This window comes from Electrophorus electricus, chromosome 16 (assembly GCF_013358815.1).
Source record: "Electrophorus electricus isolate fEleEle1 chromosome 16, fEleEle1.pri, whole genome shotgun sequence".
In the NCBI taxonomy this organism is placed as follows: domain Eukaryota; kingdom Metazoa; phylum Chordata; class Actinopteri; order Gymnotiformes; family Gymnotidae; genus Electrophorus; species Electrophorus electricus.
This window is the reverse complement of record NC_049550.1, coordinates 4,443,662-4,463,661: the sequence shown is the minus strand read 5'-3', so window position 1 is coordinate 4,463,661 and position 20,000 is coordinate 4,443,662. Positions and strand designations below refer to the sequence as shown.

At 42.7% G+C, this 20,000-nt stretch overlaps 1 protein-coding gene across 1 annotated transcript in view; it reads right to left on the bottom strand.

Annotated features, from left to right (window-relative positions):
- cacna1hb (calcium channel, voltage-dependent, T type, alpha 1H subunit b) overlaps window positions 1-20,000 on the bottom strand; it is a 73,446-nt gene that overhangs the window by 20,579 nt on the left and 32,867 nt on the right. The window contains exons 5-12 of the mRNA XM_035535094.1: window positions 15,284-15,443; window positions 11,114-11,426; window positions 9,806-9,898; window positions 5,646-6,279; window positions 4,449-4,705; window positions 2,425-2,576; window positions 1,656-1,841; window positions 1,116-1,233 (exon numbers count right to left, since the gene is read on the bottom strand). Of these exons, the coding sequence (XP_035390987.1) occupies window positions 1,116-1,233; window positions 1,656-1,841; window positions 2,425-2,576; window positions 4,449-4,705; window positions 5,646-6,279; window positions 9,806-9,898; window positions 11,114-11,426; window positions 15,284-15,443 (1,913 nt within the window). The remainder of the gene's footprint in view (window positions 1-1,115; window positions 1,234-1,655; window positions 1,842-2,424; window positions 2,577-4,448; window positions 4,706-5,645; window positions 6,280-9,805; window positions 9,899-11,113; window positions 11,427-15,283; window positions 15,444-20,000) is intronic.

Here is a 20,000-nt window from a genome sequence, read left to right as displayed (position 1 = left end):
CCATATGAAAAACACTTGCCAAGATACTGTAAAATTGGAGTTGTACAACAGCCACATGGTTGCCCTGACTCAAAACAGCTGATGCCAGCAATTCACACAAACACCCACATGCCCAGACACACACACACACACACACGCACACACACACACACACACACTTACGCACGCTGCTGCTTCTTTGACTGAGTGCAACGTTGAAATATTACTGTTTATAGAAGCGAGAGCAGGAGGAGCTTGAAGAAAAAGTGTCTGTTTACATTCAACCTCATCCTTAGCCTAGATATGGTTTCCCACCTTTGGTTCACTGAATATGCAACTACAGAGTCAAAACGCACCTTCATCTGGATTCTCCCCGAGGGAGGCCATTTTTACATAGGGTTGCCTGCCCTCGCTTCTGCTCTAGCTTGATTTAGAACAGAGGAAACAGAAAGTACACTTTACCTTGTATATTCTGCTACTGTATACTGTGTGCGTACACACACACACACACACACACACACACACACACACACACACACACCACCCACTGAGTTGGATTAGGGAAATTAAACTGCATTTCCACTGCTAGAGAATCCCTGACCTCCATAGCATCCCTTAGAGCCTGGAGTTAATACGGAACCATATCATCATTTACACAAGAGCCTCCAGCTTCCCACTGACCTCATCATGCTACCAATATTGCAGGGTCAAAGGTCGATGACCTAATCCTGCTGTAATAATGCCGGCCATGCCTGATGACGTAAGCAATTCTTAGACTGAACAGAGCTGTAGAAGCTTTTGGAAGCACAATTAGATGCACACACACACACACACACACACACACACACACACACACACACACACACACACACACACACACTTTTGGCCATCTCTATTATTGAACATCTTCTTTGAGACTGATAGCCGAAAGAGCATTTTCAAAAAATCCTTAGTGCTTTTGGAGTTTGACTTCAGTTTCAGCACTTTCAAGGATCACAAATTCCAGTGTATGTTTTTTGTCATTTCCTGTTTAATGCGTTTGAGGCTATTTTAACTTTTAATACTGCACTAGCCTGCATGAAAGCCTGCGGGAATATATTCTGACAAGTGCCAGGGAATAGCGAGAGAATGCCGACCTGGAACACTGTGACGATAGCCCAGAGGAGTGAGTCAAAATTCTTCCTGTCAGAGACGGTGTCCCCCCCCTCTGAGCGCAGAGTGAACTTGCACCCAAACAGATGCATCCCCAGTATACTGCAGAGAGAGAGAGAGAGAGAGAGAGAGAGGAGAGAAAGAGAGAGAGAGATGGAGCGGTCAAGAGAGAGAGAGAGAGACATGGGGAGTGAGGGGGTGTGGGGGATGGGGGAGGGGCCGAGAGGAGACAGAAAACAGAACATGGGTTGGCACTCATAATAAAATCTGCAGTTCTGTTCCTGAGTCTACAAGCGACACTCCCCACACTCCACAGTGTGAATGACCAAAGGACCATTTTGGTTTAACTATATGTGAATAGTGGTTGAATTTGTCATACACATTAAAATTACATTACATTTATAAATACACACACACACACACACAACAATACATATGTACAGACACACATGCATACATAAGCATTTTAGCACTTGCAGTCATCCGATCCACAAATGCACACACTCCCACCCCCTCCACCCAACCTGAAGATGAAGATGAAGAGCATGAGTAGCATGCAGAAGGTTGCCACGTTGTCCATGGTCTTCATCAGCACCACTAGCTGCCTACGCAGAGCCGGCAGGAAGCGCACCAGCTTCAGCACGCGGAGCAGCCGGAATGTCCGGAGCACCGACAGGCCGCCGTCTGCCTGCCCCATGATCTCCCACACGCTGCCGGGAGGATGAGGAAGGGGTGGGGTGGGTGGGTGGGTGAGGGGTGGGAGGGTTGTAATGTCAGCCTCGTTACCCCAGTGCGGCCAAGACTTCCCTTCCTTATCCTTCTAACTACATTCCCTTCATACCAGTTCGTAAACAGTTCATAGAGAGTTCAGAGCGGTTACCGAATAACATGCGTTGAGGTTAGTAGCTGAATAACAGGCCTACAGTGTGAGAGGGCCGTAATTACACAATGCAATTAATTATTTTGTGGTTTTTGTTTGTGGCACTTAGAGTGTAACATGAAAACAGGAAATCCAAATAAATAAATAAATTAATTAATTAAAAAAAAAAGAAAAACGCAGTGGTTTCACTGACACTTCATCAATTATGCACCACCTGAATAGCGGCTCAACGAATCTGACAATATTGTTATATCATGCAGGCATATCTGTGCGGCAGTAATAAGGTAGCCCCCTGCTTTAATGAATAAGGTTGTTGGGTGAAAAAACCCACAACAGCGTTGACTAGGACGCCATTTATTCAGAGGTGTTTTGAGAATAAATTGAAAGAAGCGGGAACGGATTCGGAGCCGTGCCTGATGATCACAATGATCAAATCGAAAATGTTGTAGGGGTTGCTGATGTAGCCGATCAGACCGCAGGCCACGAGTTTGAGGAGCATCTCCAGGGCAAACAGGCTGGTAAAGACTATATTACTGATCTCCAACACATCTGTCAGCTCAGCTGGCTGTGGAACGAGAGGTGGAGGGGTGTGTGGGGATGAGAGAGGGAGTGAGGGAGAAAACAGAGGGTGAAGAGCGAGAGAGAAAGAGAGACACAGACACGCAGAGAGAGAGAGACAGAGAGACACAGACAGGCAGAGAGAGAGAGAGACAGAGAAACATTTCAGGACTGATCTTGTTCATTCACATTTCAAATTGCACTTGCTCGTTATGGATTTCTTTCGCTTGGATGCGCAAAATGACAGCCACGATCTGTGCGTAGCTCATGCGGCGTGCCAAAATGGCAAATGAAATGGCAAACTGTTACCCCAAGCTCTGCTAACATGTGTATATCAGTGCGCATGTATGTGTGTGTGTGTGTGTGTTCCCTAATGTGCTTAAGTATATTTGTTTAGACACGTATTAATAACATAAGACCATTGTCATGCATGTGAAGGACTGACACATATTAACTCGCACAGCTTAGTTTAAATACAGTTAGATATCGGAGACACGCGCATGCACTTGCGTACACACACACACACACACACACACACACACACACAAACACACACTTCGGTAGATGCCACATTTGTGTTTTCTCTGCTTCATTCTCTATTGCACAAAAGTGCAGGCGGAACCTACTATTATGGGTGTCTACTGTAATGTAAATAATCATTTCCCTGGCAAGGGTGTGAAAGCCGTCTGCCTCAAATGAATCACTCTCAATGCTCAGGCACACAATTATTTTACTCATGCATGCATGCACACACATGCGCGCGCGCACACACACACACACACACACACACGTATGCATGCACACACACACACACACACACACACACACACACAAACTGGCAATTTGCTTTGCCCATGAATCTATTACATTCTACTTAGATGATCTATTATGTTCTACTTATTTTTCAATTACATTCTGTTCAGTTTGTCAACCAAACTTTCACCAAAATGTCAGTGATGTCAGTAGAAAGAGGGATCAGCATATCGTTCCAAAGGACTCTGAAGTTTATGCATAGATCTGATCTGAGGTCTGAGGCTCCTCCTTCTGTAGGCTGATATGTGTATGTACACATTCTCCTGTGCTTAAATGGCTTTGATGGCAGACTGGTCTCCATAACACAATAATTTTCCTCCTCTAACACTTGTGCTGCCATGTACCTGTGCTTCTTCAATCCTCAACACAGCCCATCTTCAGAATTGATATGGTTACTTTTACGGTGTTTACGGTTGGTTACTGACTCTTTACACAGGGCTTCCTGTGTATGCAACCATGTGCTTCTGTCGCTTTAAATCACGCTCGTCCGAATTCTGTTCGTGTGCGGATCTCTTCTGTGCCACCAAGGTGAGATTTCTTTCTGAGTTGCTGTTGAGACTCCTCCATCACACCGTCGTGCTCATCAGGCGAGGCTTGGAGCCTCATTCATTAAGGGTCTGGATGGAGATGTGTGTAGAGCCACAACTGTGTTGTGGAAAAGTCACTACACAAATAAAACTGAGCAAATGAACCAGGCTAAACGATGGCATTGTTTATACTTAGCTATTGGCATTTGCCTGAAAAAAATTCCCCTTCTCTTCTGGCCCTGAAATGTTCGACTGATCTGATTTATTCAGTACAGTCATTCAATTCGATGCAAGGGCAGTTTGATCACACATTGCTATTAGAGGATCAGTGCAGCCAAACTGCTAGGAATTTGCATTCGGTGTACTGATTCAGTGAATGCATCACTGCTCTGGTGAAACAAGAATAACAGGTATGGAAGTGGAATGGAAAAGAAAGGATTGTCTTTTAAAATGGTTCCTTAGTCTAGTAGGACCAGCCTGGTATATGTGTGCGTGATGTAAATTGTGTGTGTGTGTGTGTGTGTGTGTGTGTGTCCCACCTGCTCATGGTACTCCACTCCCATGCTGAGTGTGTTGATGAGGATGGCAATCATTATCCCCCGGTTGAAGTACTTGCTGTCCACGATCCTTCCCAGCATGGTGCGACTGCAGTGGATGCACACACTGATGCAGCTGTTAGCCCCTCCCTCCCTCGGCCTGGTGTCTGGGTCACCCTCATCGATGGGGCTGTCACCCTCGTGGCCACACACGGGACACACAGGGCGCTCGGCCTGCGTCGGGGGGGCCAGGCCCGCACCTGTGCAGGGGCAAAGTGAGACGGTTGGTGCCACTCTCCACATCCGGATCCGCCGGCCTGTGCAAATGACTACTCGCGCTGGCCACACGCACAGACCATGTGGTCAGATTGGCCATCTTATTTCATTTTGTTTAATCCGTATGTCATGAAGCGTGTTCTGTGAAAAACTGAAAAACGTTAGAGTGGCAAAGGCAGCGGCAGAAACTTAAATAGCAAATTTAAAGACTAATACAGCAAATCACGTCTTAATTTATATAGCTTGCACAATTAAGTGGCAATAAAAATTAAGAATGGAGATTGTCTGAGGGTTTGAGGATGTGTGTCTGTGTTCCCATTTATGTGGATTCAATTTAGAATTATTAGAGCATATTAAGTATACAGTGTGCAGATGTCTTCATTGTCAGAATTATTAAATTGGACCTTGGGCTTTGCAGACGTAGGAACACACTTAATGCTCACCAGCTCACTCAAGTGAAGCATTTAAAACATCCACCAGCTGAAGGTTGCAGTGTTTCCAGTGTGCCCTGCCCCCTAATGTTCTTGTGCCCTGCCCCCTAATGTTCTTGTGCCCTGCCCCCTAATGTTCTTGTGCCCTGCCCCCTAATGTTCGAGTGTCCTGCCCCCTAATGTTCTTGTGCACAAGAACCAAGAACATTACCTGGAAAAACCTGACTATGTGTGTTTGTGTTCCTCTTTTGCATTTACGTGCTTGTACATATATGTGAAGATTCCAAGGTGGCAGTGTATTTTCAGCACTTGAAGCTTCAGAAGAACTTTGCTTGCACATCTGATAAAGGATATTTGTCTGAAACATTCTGTTTCTTTGGAAACTTCACTGCAATTTTGACTACCTCTGCATCTTTTACATCTTTTACTACAGTACACGGTAGTTACTCCCTGGGATATTCTTATACAAATATCCTTGTGTATGTACTCTCACCATTCTTCGGTCTGTAGTAGGCATCTTGGTACCCGCCCTGTATCCAGTTTCCGTGTTGTGTAGCGCCCCTGACCCCAGCTGCATGACCAGAGCGTCTCGCTGCACGCACTCGCGTGAGAAACGTGTATGGCAGGATGGTAGGGTAGCTTGTGTGCAGGCCACTCGCACTGAGGGGTAGGAGAGCAGCTGGTTTGGGAGGGGGACATTCGCAGTCCAGCTGAAGGGTCTTCATTTCCAGCGCGCCAGTGTCCGCCCCGTTGCCAACGCACTGCTGGGGGCAATGGTAGCAGAACTGTTCTCGTGCATGGTCAGCTTTCTCCTTGCTGCTCCAGGGACTGTTGACTGCACTCCCTGGAGCTAGGTTGCTAGGGGTGGAGCTCCTTCCCCGACGCCACGGGCACAGCCTGCTACAGGTGTTGCTGAGAAAACGACAGAGCTTGCGGCAGAGGTGGATGAGGTACTTGAGCAACTCTTCGTAGCAGGAGCCGGGCTCGGTCAAGCTACCAAGTGTCGAGTCATTGCTACGGAAGCGGGCCCGTTGTTCCCGCATCAGCTGGTTCTCGCGCTGCTTGGTTTCCGAGAACTGCGTTGCTATGACAACCAGGCACAGATTGATCATGAAAAAGGAGCCCACCTGAAGCAAGATCAAACAAACATTTTGTTAGAAAGAAGGGCTATTCAATAGGATGTGTAACACAGTGAATCCTCCAAATCATGGTTAAGTCAAGGCATGGGCCTTAAAATTAACCTGATTTAGCTGCACTTGTTCCTTCATAAAGAAACTAACATAGATAAATAATAAATTCAGAGGTTAGACTTGTACATTATCCTCAATTCTCAAAGCATACTTCCATGAATCTCCTACTCGGCTAATCTGTTATACAGTTTATGTCACGGTACGGCCCCTCACCCCTGAACGTCTCCTCGTGTGTGTCTGTGTGTGTGTGTTTGTCAATGTGGGCACGCCTTCCTTGTGTCTCACACCTGCTCCTCGTTGTGTTGTTATCATATACATTTGTATTGTCGGTGTTTGACCCAATTAGTGTGTGTGTTGAGACGTGAATGTTATATGTACAATAAAATGCATGTTTATGTTCCATGCAACTCATCCCCGCATCCTGCTTGAACCTCCAGCGTTACAGAAACCAACAAAGGATGCCTGAAAAGGAGAGCAAGAAAAGGAAGGGGAAGAAAGGAGGTAAACGCCCTTCCACAACCCGCGCAGCGAGACCCTCCGTCATCCTGGCCTCACTCCATACTCCCACCACAGGGGAGGAGGCGACTGGATGATTTTGGGGGGGGCACTGGGTGTGGTCCAGGGTCGGACTCTGCAGTCCTACAGACCCCAGCCGGACTATGAGGATCGGCATACGGAAGTGGACTCCGCTGGGTCCTACGACCCTTACATTATGGAGATAACAGGGAGTGCAGCGACGTTAGTCTGCGGTCGGACTTGGGGTTTGACTATGGGGAGGATCCATCTATGAAGGTGGAGGAAGTCCTCTATGGGGATCCTCCCAACATCAGTGACGTAGAGTTTGCAGACTCCAAGAGTGACGAGCCTCCGGCACTTAAGATACCTCCCGAGGCGTCGCCTAGGAGGTGCCACTCGGGAGCAAGCAAACCATCCCGTACGGGACAAAGAGAGGCGACTGCATTCGGGAAGGAAACTCCTTCCACTTGGGCATACAGCCCTGGAACTTGTGCACCTGTACCTAAGCCTCATAGAGGCAAAGGGGAGGTGACACCAGTGCCCACCCTAGAGACAGGCAAAGCAACTGGTGTGCCTCCTGTAACTGGTGCGCAGAAGTCACCGCCCACTAAATCGGCGAAGGGCGATTCCCTAGAGGGGATTCCCTAGAGGGGGACCGCAGCCCAGCCGACAAGTGGGGGACAGGCCAGGACTCTCTGGACTCTTTACCACAATTCCTTTAATTTTGTACCTGTCCCTGCCACTGTGTCCATCCCCATCACATTGTCTGTCCCAGTTGCTTTGTCTCCCGACACAGAGAGTCACACCGTTGGGGAGGGGATCTGTCACAGTACAGCCCCTCCCTCCCGAACGTCTCCTTGTGTGTGTGTGTGTGTGTGTGTTTGTTCGTCAATGTGGGCACGCCCTCCCTGTGTCTCACACCTGCTCCTCGTTGTGTTGTTATCATATATGTATAAAGGTCGTTTATGCATTTGTGTTGTCGGTGTTTGACTGAATTGGTGTGTGTGTTGAGATGTGAATGTTATATGTACAATAAAACGCATGTTTATGTTCCACACAACTCGTCCCCGCATCCCACACGAACCTCCAGCATTACAGTTTACTGACTGACTGATTAATTCCACATGTGGAATGCCACATAAACATCTGTATCTTGAGTATCAGGTATCTTGCTAAGTTAGTGGTATACAAAGTATTTAGCAGTTATGACAGAAATAAACATTTTTATTGCCTGTAAAGAGTGATACTGTTACTAGAGTGATACTGCCATTACTAGAGTGATACTGCCATTAAACTTGTAATCATATAAATAATAAGGGAGGATAATTTTGTCCCAGGATAATTTTTTTCACTATTATTAGCTAGTATCTTTCTTGTAAATTTTAGACTAACAATCTTGAAAACTTGCATTTGCAAACACTGTTACCCAGCAATGTTTCATGAGATATCAGTCACATTTCAACAAATCAATTTATCATACACAGCAGTCAAGCACTTTGGGGACAAAAACTATGCTATATATATATTATATATCGATATATCAATGCTAGACATCTTATCTCAAGTGCAACATCAGTGTCTTATCACATGAGTAATTACTGCTCCATACCGGTCAGTTACCTGAATCATAGGTCATAGTCTCCCTCAAGTCATACATGACAATGACAATAAAACAGCATTGTTAAAAGAACTTTAAAGAGTTTATCATGTTTGTCAAGGTAGGAGAGGAGCCCCAGAGGCAACCAGGACCACCAACAGGCCTGCTAGGAACAGCAAGAGACTGGCAGCTAAGGGTAGACATGGGACCCAGCTTAAATCCCCTGAGGGATCGTCATGATCATGCTGAGGCCAGACTTAGTACTGCTGTTCAGAGTGACCAGGCAGGTGGTTATGCTTAGGTTGACAGTTTCCTGGGGAGACCAAGTAGAGGAATCCTATGAATGGAAGAAAGCCAAGTATCAGGACATGGTAGTGGAGTAAAGCCGTATTGGGTGGCGGGCGAAGAGGGTTTTCTGCTCAGCAAAGCCCTCTTCCCATTAGGTATCGTAGTATGTAAGATGGCAGCCATGAGGAAATCCAGAAAAGCTGCAGAGAAGGCTGTGGATTTTGAGGGTTGAGTCGTGGCAGAATGCTATTTGGCTGCCTCACCTTATGGTTGAAGTTTTGTTCAATTTTACCATTCAAGTGGGTACCTCTAGCCATAATTGTGTGCCATATATGAGCCAGGTCGGAACCATAACCACTTTACATTTTATGGGTCAGATCTGGGACAGGGACCCTACTGTGTGCTAGGCTAGAACAAAAGCAAGGATATGAACCACTGGTGGGTCAGACACTAATCACCATTTGTTCCTAAGTCATCATTTTCTTATTGATAATTCAATCCTTCACATTTTTTTTGTTTTGTTTTATTGCTTATTTTGTTTTTGTTCTGTGCAGTAACAACTTGAAGATGGGTTCTCCCATTCAGTCTTACATAATAGTTCCAGTTTGACAACAGACTGTGGTGGTGTTTTTAAAGAGCACCCCTGTATTTACTGTTATTACTTTTAAGAAAGAAAGTAAAATTGGAATCTTTTAATCCTCCAGATTGTTCGCCCATGTTTTATCTAAACTAGAAAAGCAAATGAAACACACAACTGCACACAGTTACACACAAGCGAATACACATACAGAAAGACATCTGAGCTCAGAACCGAATGCTTTGATTTTTAAATCATGCAAACTTTGTTAAACTTGGGATAAGAAGTGTGCATGTGTTTGTATGATCCTGTATGGATACATGGACATGTGTACGTAACATCTGCGTGTCAAAAGCAAATGTTGTTCCAATACCAAACAAGCCCTGCTAGATATGGCAGTTCCACATTTGTAGGTGTGGAAGATCAATTTTTTTTTTGCGCTTAGAAATCAATAACAATTTTATGAGCACATTGTACATACTTACAATGATGAGGAAGATGAAATAAATGAAGTTGTAAAAGGAATGCGCATCCATGACATAGTACATGATATCTACCCATCCCTCCAGGGTGATGACCTAAACACAACACAAAGAGGAGAAAGTAGGGAGTCAATGTTTACTCAAGTTGTTTTTGACATTTGAGTAATAGATAGACAGATAAATTATAAATGAATAAATAAAATAAATGGAAAAGTCTTCACACTACTTTTTATGCCTTTTTAAATTTACTTAAATTATATTAATACATTTATTTTAAATCTATTTTAATAATGCATATTTACGTTGCAATATTAAGTACCATATATGAATATTTAAATAGCAATTGCTTACTTTTTAAATTATTAATAATATTTAAAATATTTACTTGAGAATTTACTCCCTTTCAATTACTTCGTGACATATATATCTGAATATCAGGGTGGAAACTTGTTTCTTGATGTTTAGAGCACTGGACAAGAATAAAGGTTATCTGAGGCTGCTTTAGCTCAGTTGAACAAAACTGGCCGATCAGGTTACTCAGAGCATGATAAATTGCTTTCACCTTAGCAACCAGATTACTCAAACGTGATATATAACTTTGCTGCAACCAATCTGATTAGTTGGAAACATGATAAATACTTGATTTCCTGGGACAAGGGCATTACTTACTGGAGTAAATCGATTTAGTCATAGCTTTGAGCCTGCTCACTTAATTTGTCTAAAATAACACTAAATGTTTCTTAGCGTTGAAGAGCCACAAACAGCATGGGGCAAATATTTTATACATATGTTGTTATGAAAAGGGGTTCATGTTGTGGTTCTTATGGCTCTTCTTTTCACTGCTTCACCTAAAAACATGCCCAGCTCCTTTTTCTGGTTCTTCTAACATACACACATGTTGAAAAAAGGGGCTATAAAATTCCCGCACATGTATATTACTGACAGCAATATAGCATTGGGCTCGTTTGCGTATTGCAATGACCAAAACTACAATAATAATTAACAGACAATGCAACAAAAATATCTGTTGCCATATCACTGTTTACCTACTTCATCACTTGTAGGTTTCTGACCACAAGACTACTGATGAGCAGATATTACTTGGCCAGTAAACCATTCTCAACTCTCAAGCAATGGCACTCACATGTTAGTGAAAAGGTAATGGGTATTGCACTGCTATGAGCATATCATGCACAACAGTCTTGCTGGAGTTTTTACACATCTCAGTGCCACAGCCGGGTTGGGATTGATTTCCCACACAGAAATATCCAGACAGCTGTGGTTATGAAAAGACTTCAGCATCGGACACACCTGGAAGATGGCAATCCAAGCATATCCTATGTTGTCAAAGTTGATGGCTCCATTGTGTGGATTGTGTTCGCTAGCTCTGCAGCTGTTATAATACACATTCCAGTTGACACACCCATTACGGCCGGTCTCTCGAGGGGTCCGATTTGTGATATTATCCGCACTTAGCTGACAGTAGGCTCCTCCCTCTCTGCGGGGTGGAACGTCAGAGCAACGCAGCATTCCATTCTCACGATTTGTTGAACAGATAAAGGGGATGTCATCAGATTCTTCAGGCCTATAATAAGTGCTCAAAGGCTGAGAGAGATTATACATCCTAGATGGGGAAAAAAGAGAAAGAGAAGAAAAGCGAGATTATTATTAGAGATTAATATTATCCAATGTGTTTTAGCTGCCTAGTAATTTAACTGTTATGATGTGTCAGTTTCAATTTTACTTTCAGAGTAATCCAGCACTTTGTTCTTCAATAGTCCCCTGACTGAGGCAGATGCAATTAGAGACAGCTTCAGAGAGGATAAGCGCTGAGAGAAAATAAGCAGGAGGGTGATGTAACAAAACCTCTTATGAGAATATGAAAGACAATGGCATGGAATCTCCCTGAGCAAAATGGTTGACCATTAAAGGCACTGATATGTGCTTCAAGAAGAAGCTCTATAGCCTCAATTCTTTGTCTCACACTTGTTTATGTGAAACACCCACACAGTGATATGGGAAGAGGTGGCTTCTTTTGGCATCATTTGGTTAAATATAAATTAAGCATCATGAAACCCATTCAGCTAAGAATGACCAATTTCTCAGCTTTGAAAATCACAAAGCGTCCAGACCAACACACTTTGTTACTCTGTCTGTCAGGCATGTAAACATGACTGGTCACCCTCCTAGCATCATTGTATCCATGGTTTCCTTGTCTTGTGTCTTTTTTTTGCTTTACTTCCTTGCTGTTGTTTCGTTCCTTAGTTTCTTTTTCTCTGCCCCTCATGAGCTGCACCTGTGTCTAGTTAAGTCCTGATTACCCTGTGTATGTAAATCCTGCCTTTTTGTCTGTGTTTTGCTGGTCATTGTACTTCTAGTCTCCATGTGTTAATCCAGTCTTTCGTGTGTAATATCATAGCCCTTGTTTGTATTTCCTAGTTAGTTCCAGTCTTCATTTATCATAGTATTTGTGTGATTCCTAGCCTGTTACAACTGCTTCCCTTTTCTGTTGTCATGTGTTGGCTCTCCATGTTGGCTTACTGACCCTGGACTGTTCAAACGACTAAGACTCTGGATTTGCCCAATAAATCTTGCTCTTCTCTGCGCATGTCCACCATCCATCTAAGTGTATTTCCACATTATTTGTTTTAAATACTTGCTAACATCCTTAATTACTTTGCTATCTTGCTTGTGCTCTAGTTACAGGCTTGTACATCTTGAGTTCTCATTGGGTTCTGGATATAGCAGGATGATCTAAGCCTGTATCCTAGCTTTGCTGATAACGAATAAGTAAGAGCTTCTTGACCCAACATAGTTGGAAGATCATTGTCTTCTAGTTCTTCCCTTTAAAAACTGCAGTGAGAACATCTAACATCTAACATACCAGTCTATTTCTTCTACATTCCATGTTACCTTTTCTGGCCTAATGCTACCCATCTGCAATGCTCTTAAATTAAAACATCCACAACCAACCACCTACTCACCGGCAATGCTCTTAAAGCATTATTGCTGATACTCTGCAAACCTTTGATGCCTGACATAATGCAAGCTTTTTTGGCAGGCTAGTTTGTGCTCACGTATACACTCACTGGACTCTTTATTAGGTACACATTGTTAGTTCGAGGTTGGACTGCCTTTTCCCTTTAGAACTGCCTTAATTCTTCATGGCATAGTTTCAACAAGGTGCTGAAAAAAATCTTCAAAGATTTTGGTCCATATTGACATGATAGCATCACACAGTGGCTACAAATATGTTGGCTGCACATCCATGAAGCGAAGCTCCCATTCCACCACATCCCAAAGGTGCTCTATTAGATTAACATTTGAGTACAGTGAACTCATTTTCATGATCCAGAAACCAGTCTGAGATGGTTTGAGCTTTGCAATATAATGCGTCATCCTGCTGGCTGTACACATTAGAAGAGTACACTGTAGTTATAAAGGGATGGTCAGCAACAATACTCAAGTTGGCTGTGTCATTTAAATTATGCTCAATTGGTATTAAATGGCTGAAAGTGTGCCAAGAAAATATCCCTCACACCATTATACCACCACCACCAGCCTGAACTGCTGATACAAGGCAAGATGGATCATATTGTTTGTGGCAAATTCTGACTCTACCATCCAAATCTCATGGCAGAAATCAAGACTCAGCAGACCCGGCTATGGTTTTCTGATCTTTTGTTGTCCAATATTGGTGAGCCCATGTGAACTGTGAACTTTGAAGCCTCAGTTGTTTGTTCTTAGCAGAAGAGTGGCACCCGGTGTGATGCTCTGCTGCAGTAGCCCATCTGTTTCAAGGTTTGAGGTGTTGTGTATTCAGAGATACTGTTCTGCATACCTCGGTTGTAATGAGTGGTTATTTGAGTTACTGTTCTTCCCCATTCTTAAGCTTGGTTTGAACTTCATCCTCGTCTTGACCATGTCTACTTGTCTAAATGCATTTGCTGCCATGTCATTGGCAGATTAGATATTTGTGTTAATGAGCAGTTGAAGTGTACCTAATAAAGTGGCCGGTGAGTGTAAATAAATAATTAACTCAGACCAAGGTCAGACACACAGCCCAAATTCAAAGGTACAGCAGCCTAGACTAGCTTGCCTCTTGAAGAGAGGAGCTGCCAAACCTGCTCTAGCAGTATGGTGCAAAAAATAGTAAAAGGTGAATGTGAGTTTCCCATTCAAACCTTTTCAGGCTGGGCCTTATGATACATTTCAGGTTTCAAACACTCCTCAGGTCTGGGCTGGAAATACGTGTAGTGGCTGGGGAAAATCCATCTTCTGGCAAATAGCCAAATAGCATCAAATGACAGCGGTTTGGTGTATGAGCACCTCATACAGACAGCTTCAACTGCCTCTTTCATGCTTGTTAATCCCTTCCAGTGAGCTTGCTTCCTTTTCCTGTTAATAGGTATCCAGATGTGCAGTACTAAGGCATTCAAGCTGAATATTGACCTTACATGTGATGCATCATTTGAAGGTCACACTGACAGCTGCTGGTCAAAGGAACATTGGTCTAATCGCCTTATTTCTGTAGGTAAGGTGAATAACAGAACACCAGATTCGGTATGTAGACTATTTGGGTCAATCTACTGAGGCAGTCAAGCTAGGGTGCTGATCTCCCTTTCAGTCAAAGGAACTGGCTTTTATGAATGGCATCTACTGGTGTACTTTCATAAACATATACACAACAAGCTTGTGAACACCCTAGCTGTGCTCACTTATAGCAGAGCTACTTGCTGTATGTCTATGCAGAGCTCCTTCATTTCACAGAACATTCAGTTGCCATAAAGCTCCCAAGGACAGCAGCTCCTTGGCAGGTTTATGCACATCCAAACACTGGTACCTTGTGGGTACCAAGTAAACAAACCCATAGTTAATAAAGAGCTGCACAGCACACTTCAGACCAATGGACTTGTATGGAATACATCTGAGAGCAGATTAATGCCATAGGTGTTCGCACTGTAGGGACACACGTCTCAGTGTGTCTCTACAGAGGGCATCTGCACGAATGTCAGCTGAGCTTGACCTCATGTGTTTTGCAAGTTTCAGCTAGGTGAATATCAACTTGCCACCTCTGGTGCACAGCCTGAGGTTCAGTAATGCAGACAGGCTCATTTCTCCCAGTGTGGCTCTACCTGGCTTTGGTGGCATAATTGTTTGCTGCTGTGCCAGTTCTATGTAATTTATATACTTGGTTTCAGTATGGAAAGGTCACTCAATCTAATGAGCATCTCCATGCCATTCTTCCCTAAATAAAGTTTCCAAATGACTCCCAGAAGTTTTGGGACAGACCTTGACTGACCGGAATGCTCAGGCTTGAGCTATTGTAATGGAACAATCAAAATAAGATAATGCCTAGAGGTAACCCACTGAAAACATAAAACACCTGCTGGGTATGATCACGTGTCTGCTCAAGTGTGAGGTTATGCGTGGTCTGCTGCATTGTCATTGATGTTAACTGTGTGGAACACCATCACTTACATCCTTATGTCATCATCCAGGAAACAGCGGTTCCGGAGTAACCCCGCCCACAGCTGCACGCCAACAATTCCAAAGATAAAGAATACAAAGAAACACAGCAGCAAAACATTTCCCAGCATTGGCAATGTATCCAACAGCAGGGTCACCAAAATCCGCATACCTGAAAAAAAGAACCCACAACATTCATTACACCCAAGTTATAGGAAGCAATTTTCATATAAAAGTCATAACGATATGCATTAGTAATATAACTAAGCGCAGGATGTTGTAGTTGTTCAACGATTAGTTTTATGACTATTGTTATTATTTTTAATATAAATGTAACTCATTAGGATAACACCTGGACAACCTGATTTGTTTTACAGGTAGTGTGTATAATTAGTCTATATTGCAATAAAAATATTAATAGGACCTCTGTGTGATAGAGCTATTACTTAGGGAGGTTTCTTTAGGTTAGAAGGAATAGCCTGTGGTAATGCTAAAGAGATTGGAGAAATGGAAAAATATGTTTATTCCAAGTCAGCCATTTTCAGTTCTTTGAAAGTTTATTATTGTATTATTGTACCAGAAAGTAGTGTAACATTTCACTTGTTTCTTGACTTGAAAAAAAAAATTAAGTTTGAACTTCAGTAATACTAGCTGTGAGAGTAGATGGAAGGTTGTTGTTCCTATTGGCTTTAAGGCCTGTAATTATTTTTTGTCTGTAACTTATTTATTGGCTGCAACCATCATTGCCTGCAATATCCATTGTCTCTTTTTGCTTCTAGGTTTCTGCTTCTCAAATACATTCCTCAAATAACCCCCAGTGTCCAGTTTGCAGATGCTTCTGCCTGTGTGTTTTTGCATGGACCATGTCGAAATTATTGGCATGCATCAAGTGGAGAAAACATCTAAGGAGACTGCTGAAATTACAAAAATTGGATTAAAAACTGTCCAACGCATTATTAAAAAGTGGAAGGACAGTGGGGAAACATCATCTTCCAGGAAGGAATGTGGTCGGAAAAAGAGCTTGAATGATCGTGATCGGCGATCACTTAAATGTGTGGTGAAATCAAATCGTAGAAAAATAACAGTGGAACTCAGGGACGGATATGTTTAATAGTGAAAGTAAAAGCATTTCCACTTGCACAATGCAAAGGGAACTCAAGGGATTTGGACTAAACAGCTGTGTAGCCTTAAGAAAACCACTTGTCAGTGAGGCTAACCAGCAAAAACAGCTGCAATTTGCTAGGGAGCATAAAGATTGGACCCTGTAGTCTGATGAGTCTAGATTTACCCTGTTCCAGAGTGATGGGTGCACCAGGGTAAGAACAGAGGCACCTGAAGTGATGCACCCATCATGCCTAGTGCCTACCGTACAAGCCTGTGGGGACAGTACTATGATCTAGGGTTGCTGCAGTTGGTCAGTTCTAGGTTCAGCAACATTATGTGCCCAAAGAAAGGGGTTCAGCGAACTACCTGAATATACTGAACGACCAGGTTATTCCATCAATGGATTTTTTCTTCCCTGATTGCACGGGCATATTTCAAGATGACAATGCCAGGGTTCATTGGGCTCAAATTGTGAAGGAGTGGTTCAGGGAGCATGAGACATCATTTTCACACATGGATTGGCAACCACAGAGTCCAGACCTGAACCTCATTGAGAATCTTTGGGATTTGTTGGAGAAGACTTTGCACAGTGGTCCAAATCTCCCATCATCAATGCAAGATCTTGGGGATAAAATTAATGCAACTCTGGACAGAAATAAATGTGACATTGCAGAAGTAGAAATATTAGAGTGTGTGACTTTTTTTTGGCCAGGCAGTGTATTTTACACTGTGTAACTAGTTTACAAGACAAGACAAGTAAACAAAGATAAACACAGGTCTGGCTTTTCAGAGGGGGAAAGTGTTATGGGACCTGAAATGATTCAAAACCAATGCTGACTTAGCCACATTTCTGCTTGACAGGTAGCTACTTACTCCTGCATGATTCATTTATACCTACATTCATTTACCTGACACTTATCCAAAACAACTTACAATTATGAGTATAACACAAGCAATTGAGGGTTAAGGGTCTTGCTCAGGGACAAGAGTGGGGAATGAACCAGCAACATTCCAATTACAAGTCAAGTACCTTAACCCCTGAGCTACCACTGCCCGTTTGACAGGAAAAAGAAAAGCTAAAATGGTAATGGTTACAGTAACACTGTAGCATATTTCTTATTTTACTGTGATGTTGCAATCAAGCTAATGTTGCTTGTTTCCAATGCTACAGCTTCTGGTTAACCAGGCTTTATTTGAAAGTTGCTGAAAATATCTTTAAGAACTGTCCATGCAGTCATATCAGTTTGGTGTTTGTCCTGATATTTGTGTGCCTGTGTTCTAATGGCTACATATTTTCAAGTAGTTTATTGCTTATTCAGCACTATTACATTAACTAGATCAGAAGTGGACTGAACAAAGGCAGCTAGACTAACATTGCGCTAGCTAATCCTATCAATTAGTAAGCTAAATGCTAACATTTACCTGAAACACTTTACACAAAGGTACATAGAGTTATGACTGAATACATGTTGAGCAAATGGGAGACCTGGTGGGAGGGACTGAACTGACAACCTTCTGGTTGCTATATAAATACCTTAACCACTGAGCTACACCAACATATGTACGTGATGGGAATAGCAGTTTAATTTACATTTCTTCTGTGTTATCAAGTGGTAATTTAGAAATGTTTAAAATTATTTATTACTAATGAGTGACTGGTAAAATGTTCTTTTTTAGCTATTTTTAGCTAACTAACTCATAAGAGACTTCCAAGGTCCAGTGAAACATTGCCAAGTGCCCATAGCTTGTTAAAATCCAGAATGTTGTTTCTCGATGTGTGTATACTCAGTATATTGTGTGCATCCTCAGTATATTCATCAGAATATGGAATTTTTTTTGTTCTTGCTCAACTTGAAAACTTGTATGCACACCCTTATTCACCCTTATTCAGCAGATGTAATATTTTAAGTTGAAGAAAATTACACAGTGATTGACAAAACCCATTTTCTGTGTGGGAGCAATTATTCCCATATCTTATGTTGTGCCAACATATTCTTCATTCCCAGAGCATTTCTGAATATGACTTTTTATGAGTGAGGGTAAAAACTGTCAGTGTAAAAAACTAAAATATCAGTTACACAGCAGTATTTTTTGATCATTTTTATGCCAGTACTGGAGATACTACAGAGATACTTCTGAGCATCTTTTTGAAGTCCTTACATTTGTTACATACCAACAGTCTACCTGGCAAGGTATATCACATTAGCATTATGTGACCCTGACATACACCCCCCCAAAAAATGTGAGTTGTGATAAGGTGTTATGTCATTTCACCCCACAAAGTGTCATGACACATCCTAATGTCACCTAAAATATGTCACATAAACGTTGTCATGTCAATTTGATATCAAAGCAACTTCTTTGATCTTTTATGCTTGTTGGAATAATCATTGATAAATGGTTATGCATGTTTCAGTTGTCACGAAGGTCTTATATATTGCCAAAAGTATTCGCTTGTCTGCCTTCACACACATGTGAACTTGACTGACATAAGTCTCTGCTCTAATTCATCCCAAATGTGTTCTGTTGGGTTGTGGTCAGGACTCTGTGCCTCCCAGTCAAGTTCTTCTACACCAAATTTGCTCATCCATGTCTTTATGGACCTCGCTTTGTGCACTGGTGCGCAGTCATGTTGGAACAGGAAGGGGCTATTCCCAAACTGTTCCCACAAAGTTGGGAGTATGAAATTGTCCAAACCTTCTTGGTATTCTGAAACATTAACAGTTCCTTTCACTGGAACTAAGGGGCCAAGCCCAATTCCTGAAAAACAACCCCACACCATAATCCTCCACTTGGCACAATGCAGTCAGACAAGTACCGTTCTCCCGGCAACCGCCAAACCCAGACTCGTCCATCAGATTGCCAGACGGAGAAGTGTCACTCCAGAGAACACGTCTCCACTGCTCTAGAGTACAGTGGCGGCGTGCTTTACACCACGGCATCTGACATTTTGCATTGCGCTTGGTGATGTAAGGCTTGGATGCAGTTGCTCGGCCATAGAAACCCATTCTGTGAAGCTCTTTACACACTGTTGTTGAGCTAATGAAGGCCACTTGAAGTTTGGAGGTCTGTAGCAATTGACTCTGCAGAAAATTGGTACCCTCTGTGCACTATGTGCCTCAGCATCCATTGACAGTTGACTGTGGAATGTGGAATGTTTAGCAGCATGGAAATTCCATGACTGGACTTGTTGCACTTGTGGCATCCTATCAGTGTACCATGCTGGAATTCACGGAGCTCCTGAGAGTGACCCATTCTTTCACAAATGTTGGTAGAAGCAGTCTGCATGCCTAGGTGTTTGGGTTTATACACCTGTGGCCATGAAAGTGATTGGAACACCTGAATTCAATTATTTGGATGGGTGAGTGAATACTTTTGGCAATATAGTGTAGGTGTTATGTAGCCTTCTAAACTACCCTGTATAGTGTTACCAAATTGTTTTTTTTAATGATTCACCAAAAGCACACTTTAATTACATATTTCATACCCGTAGCAAATAGGCTGCAATCTTTTTTGGTGAATTTTACTTACTTAGAATTAAACTGATGGTACCTTGTCTTATTATTTTCACAATTGTTCCTTGTTTCCAGTAGCCTCATTCATGAATTACAACTTAACAAAACTC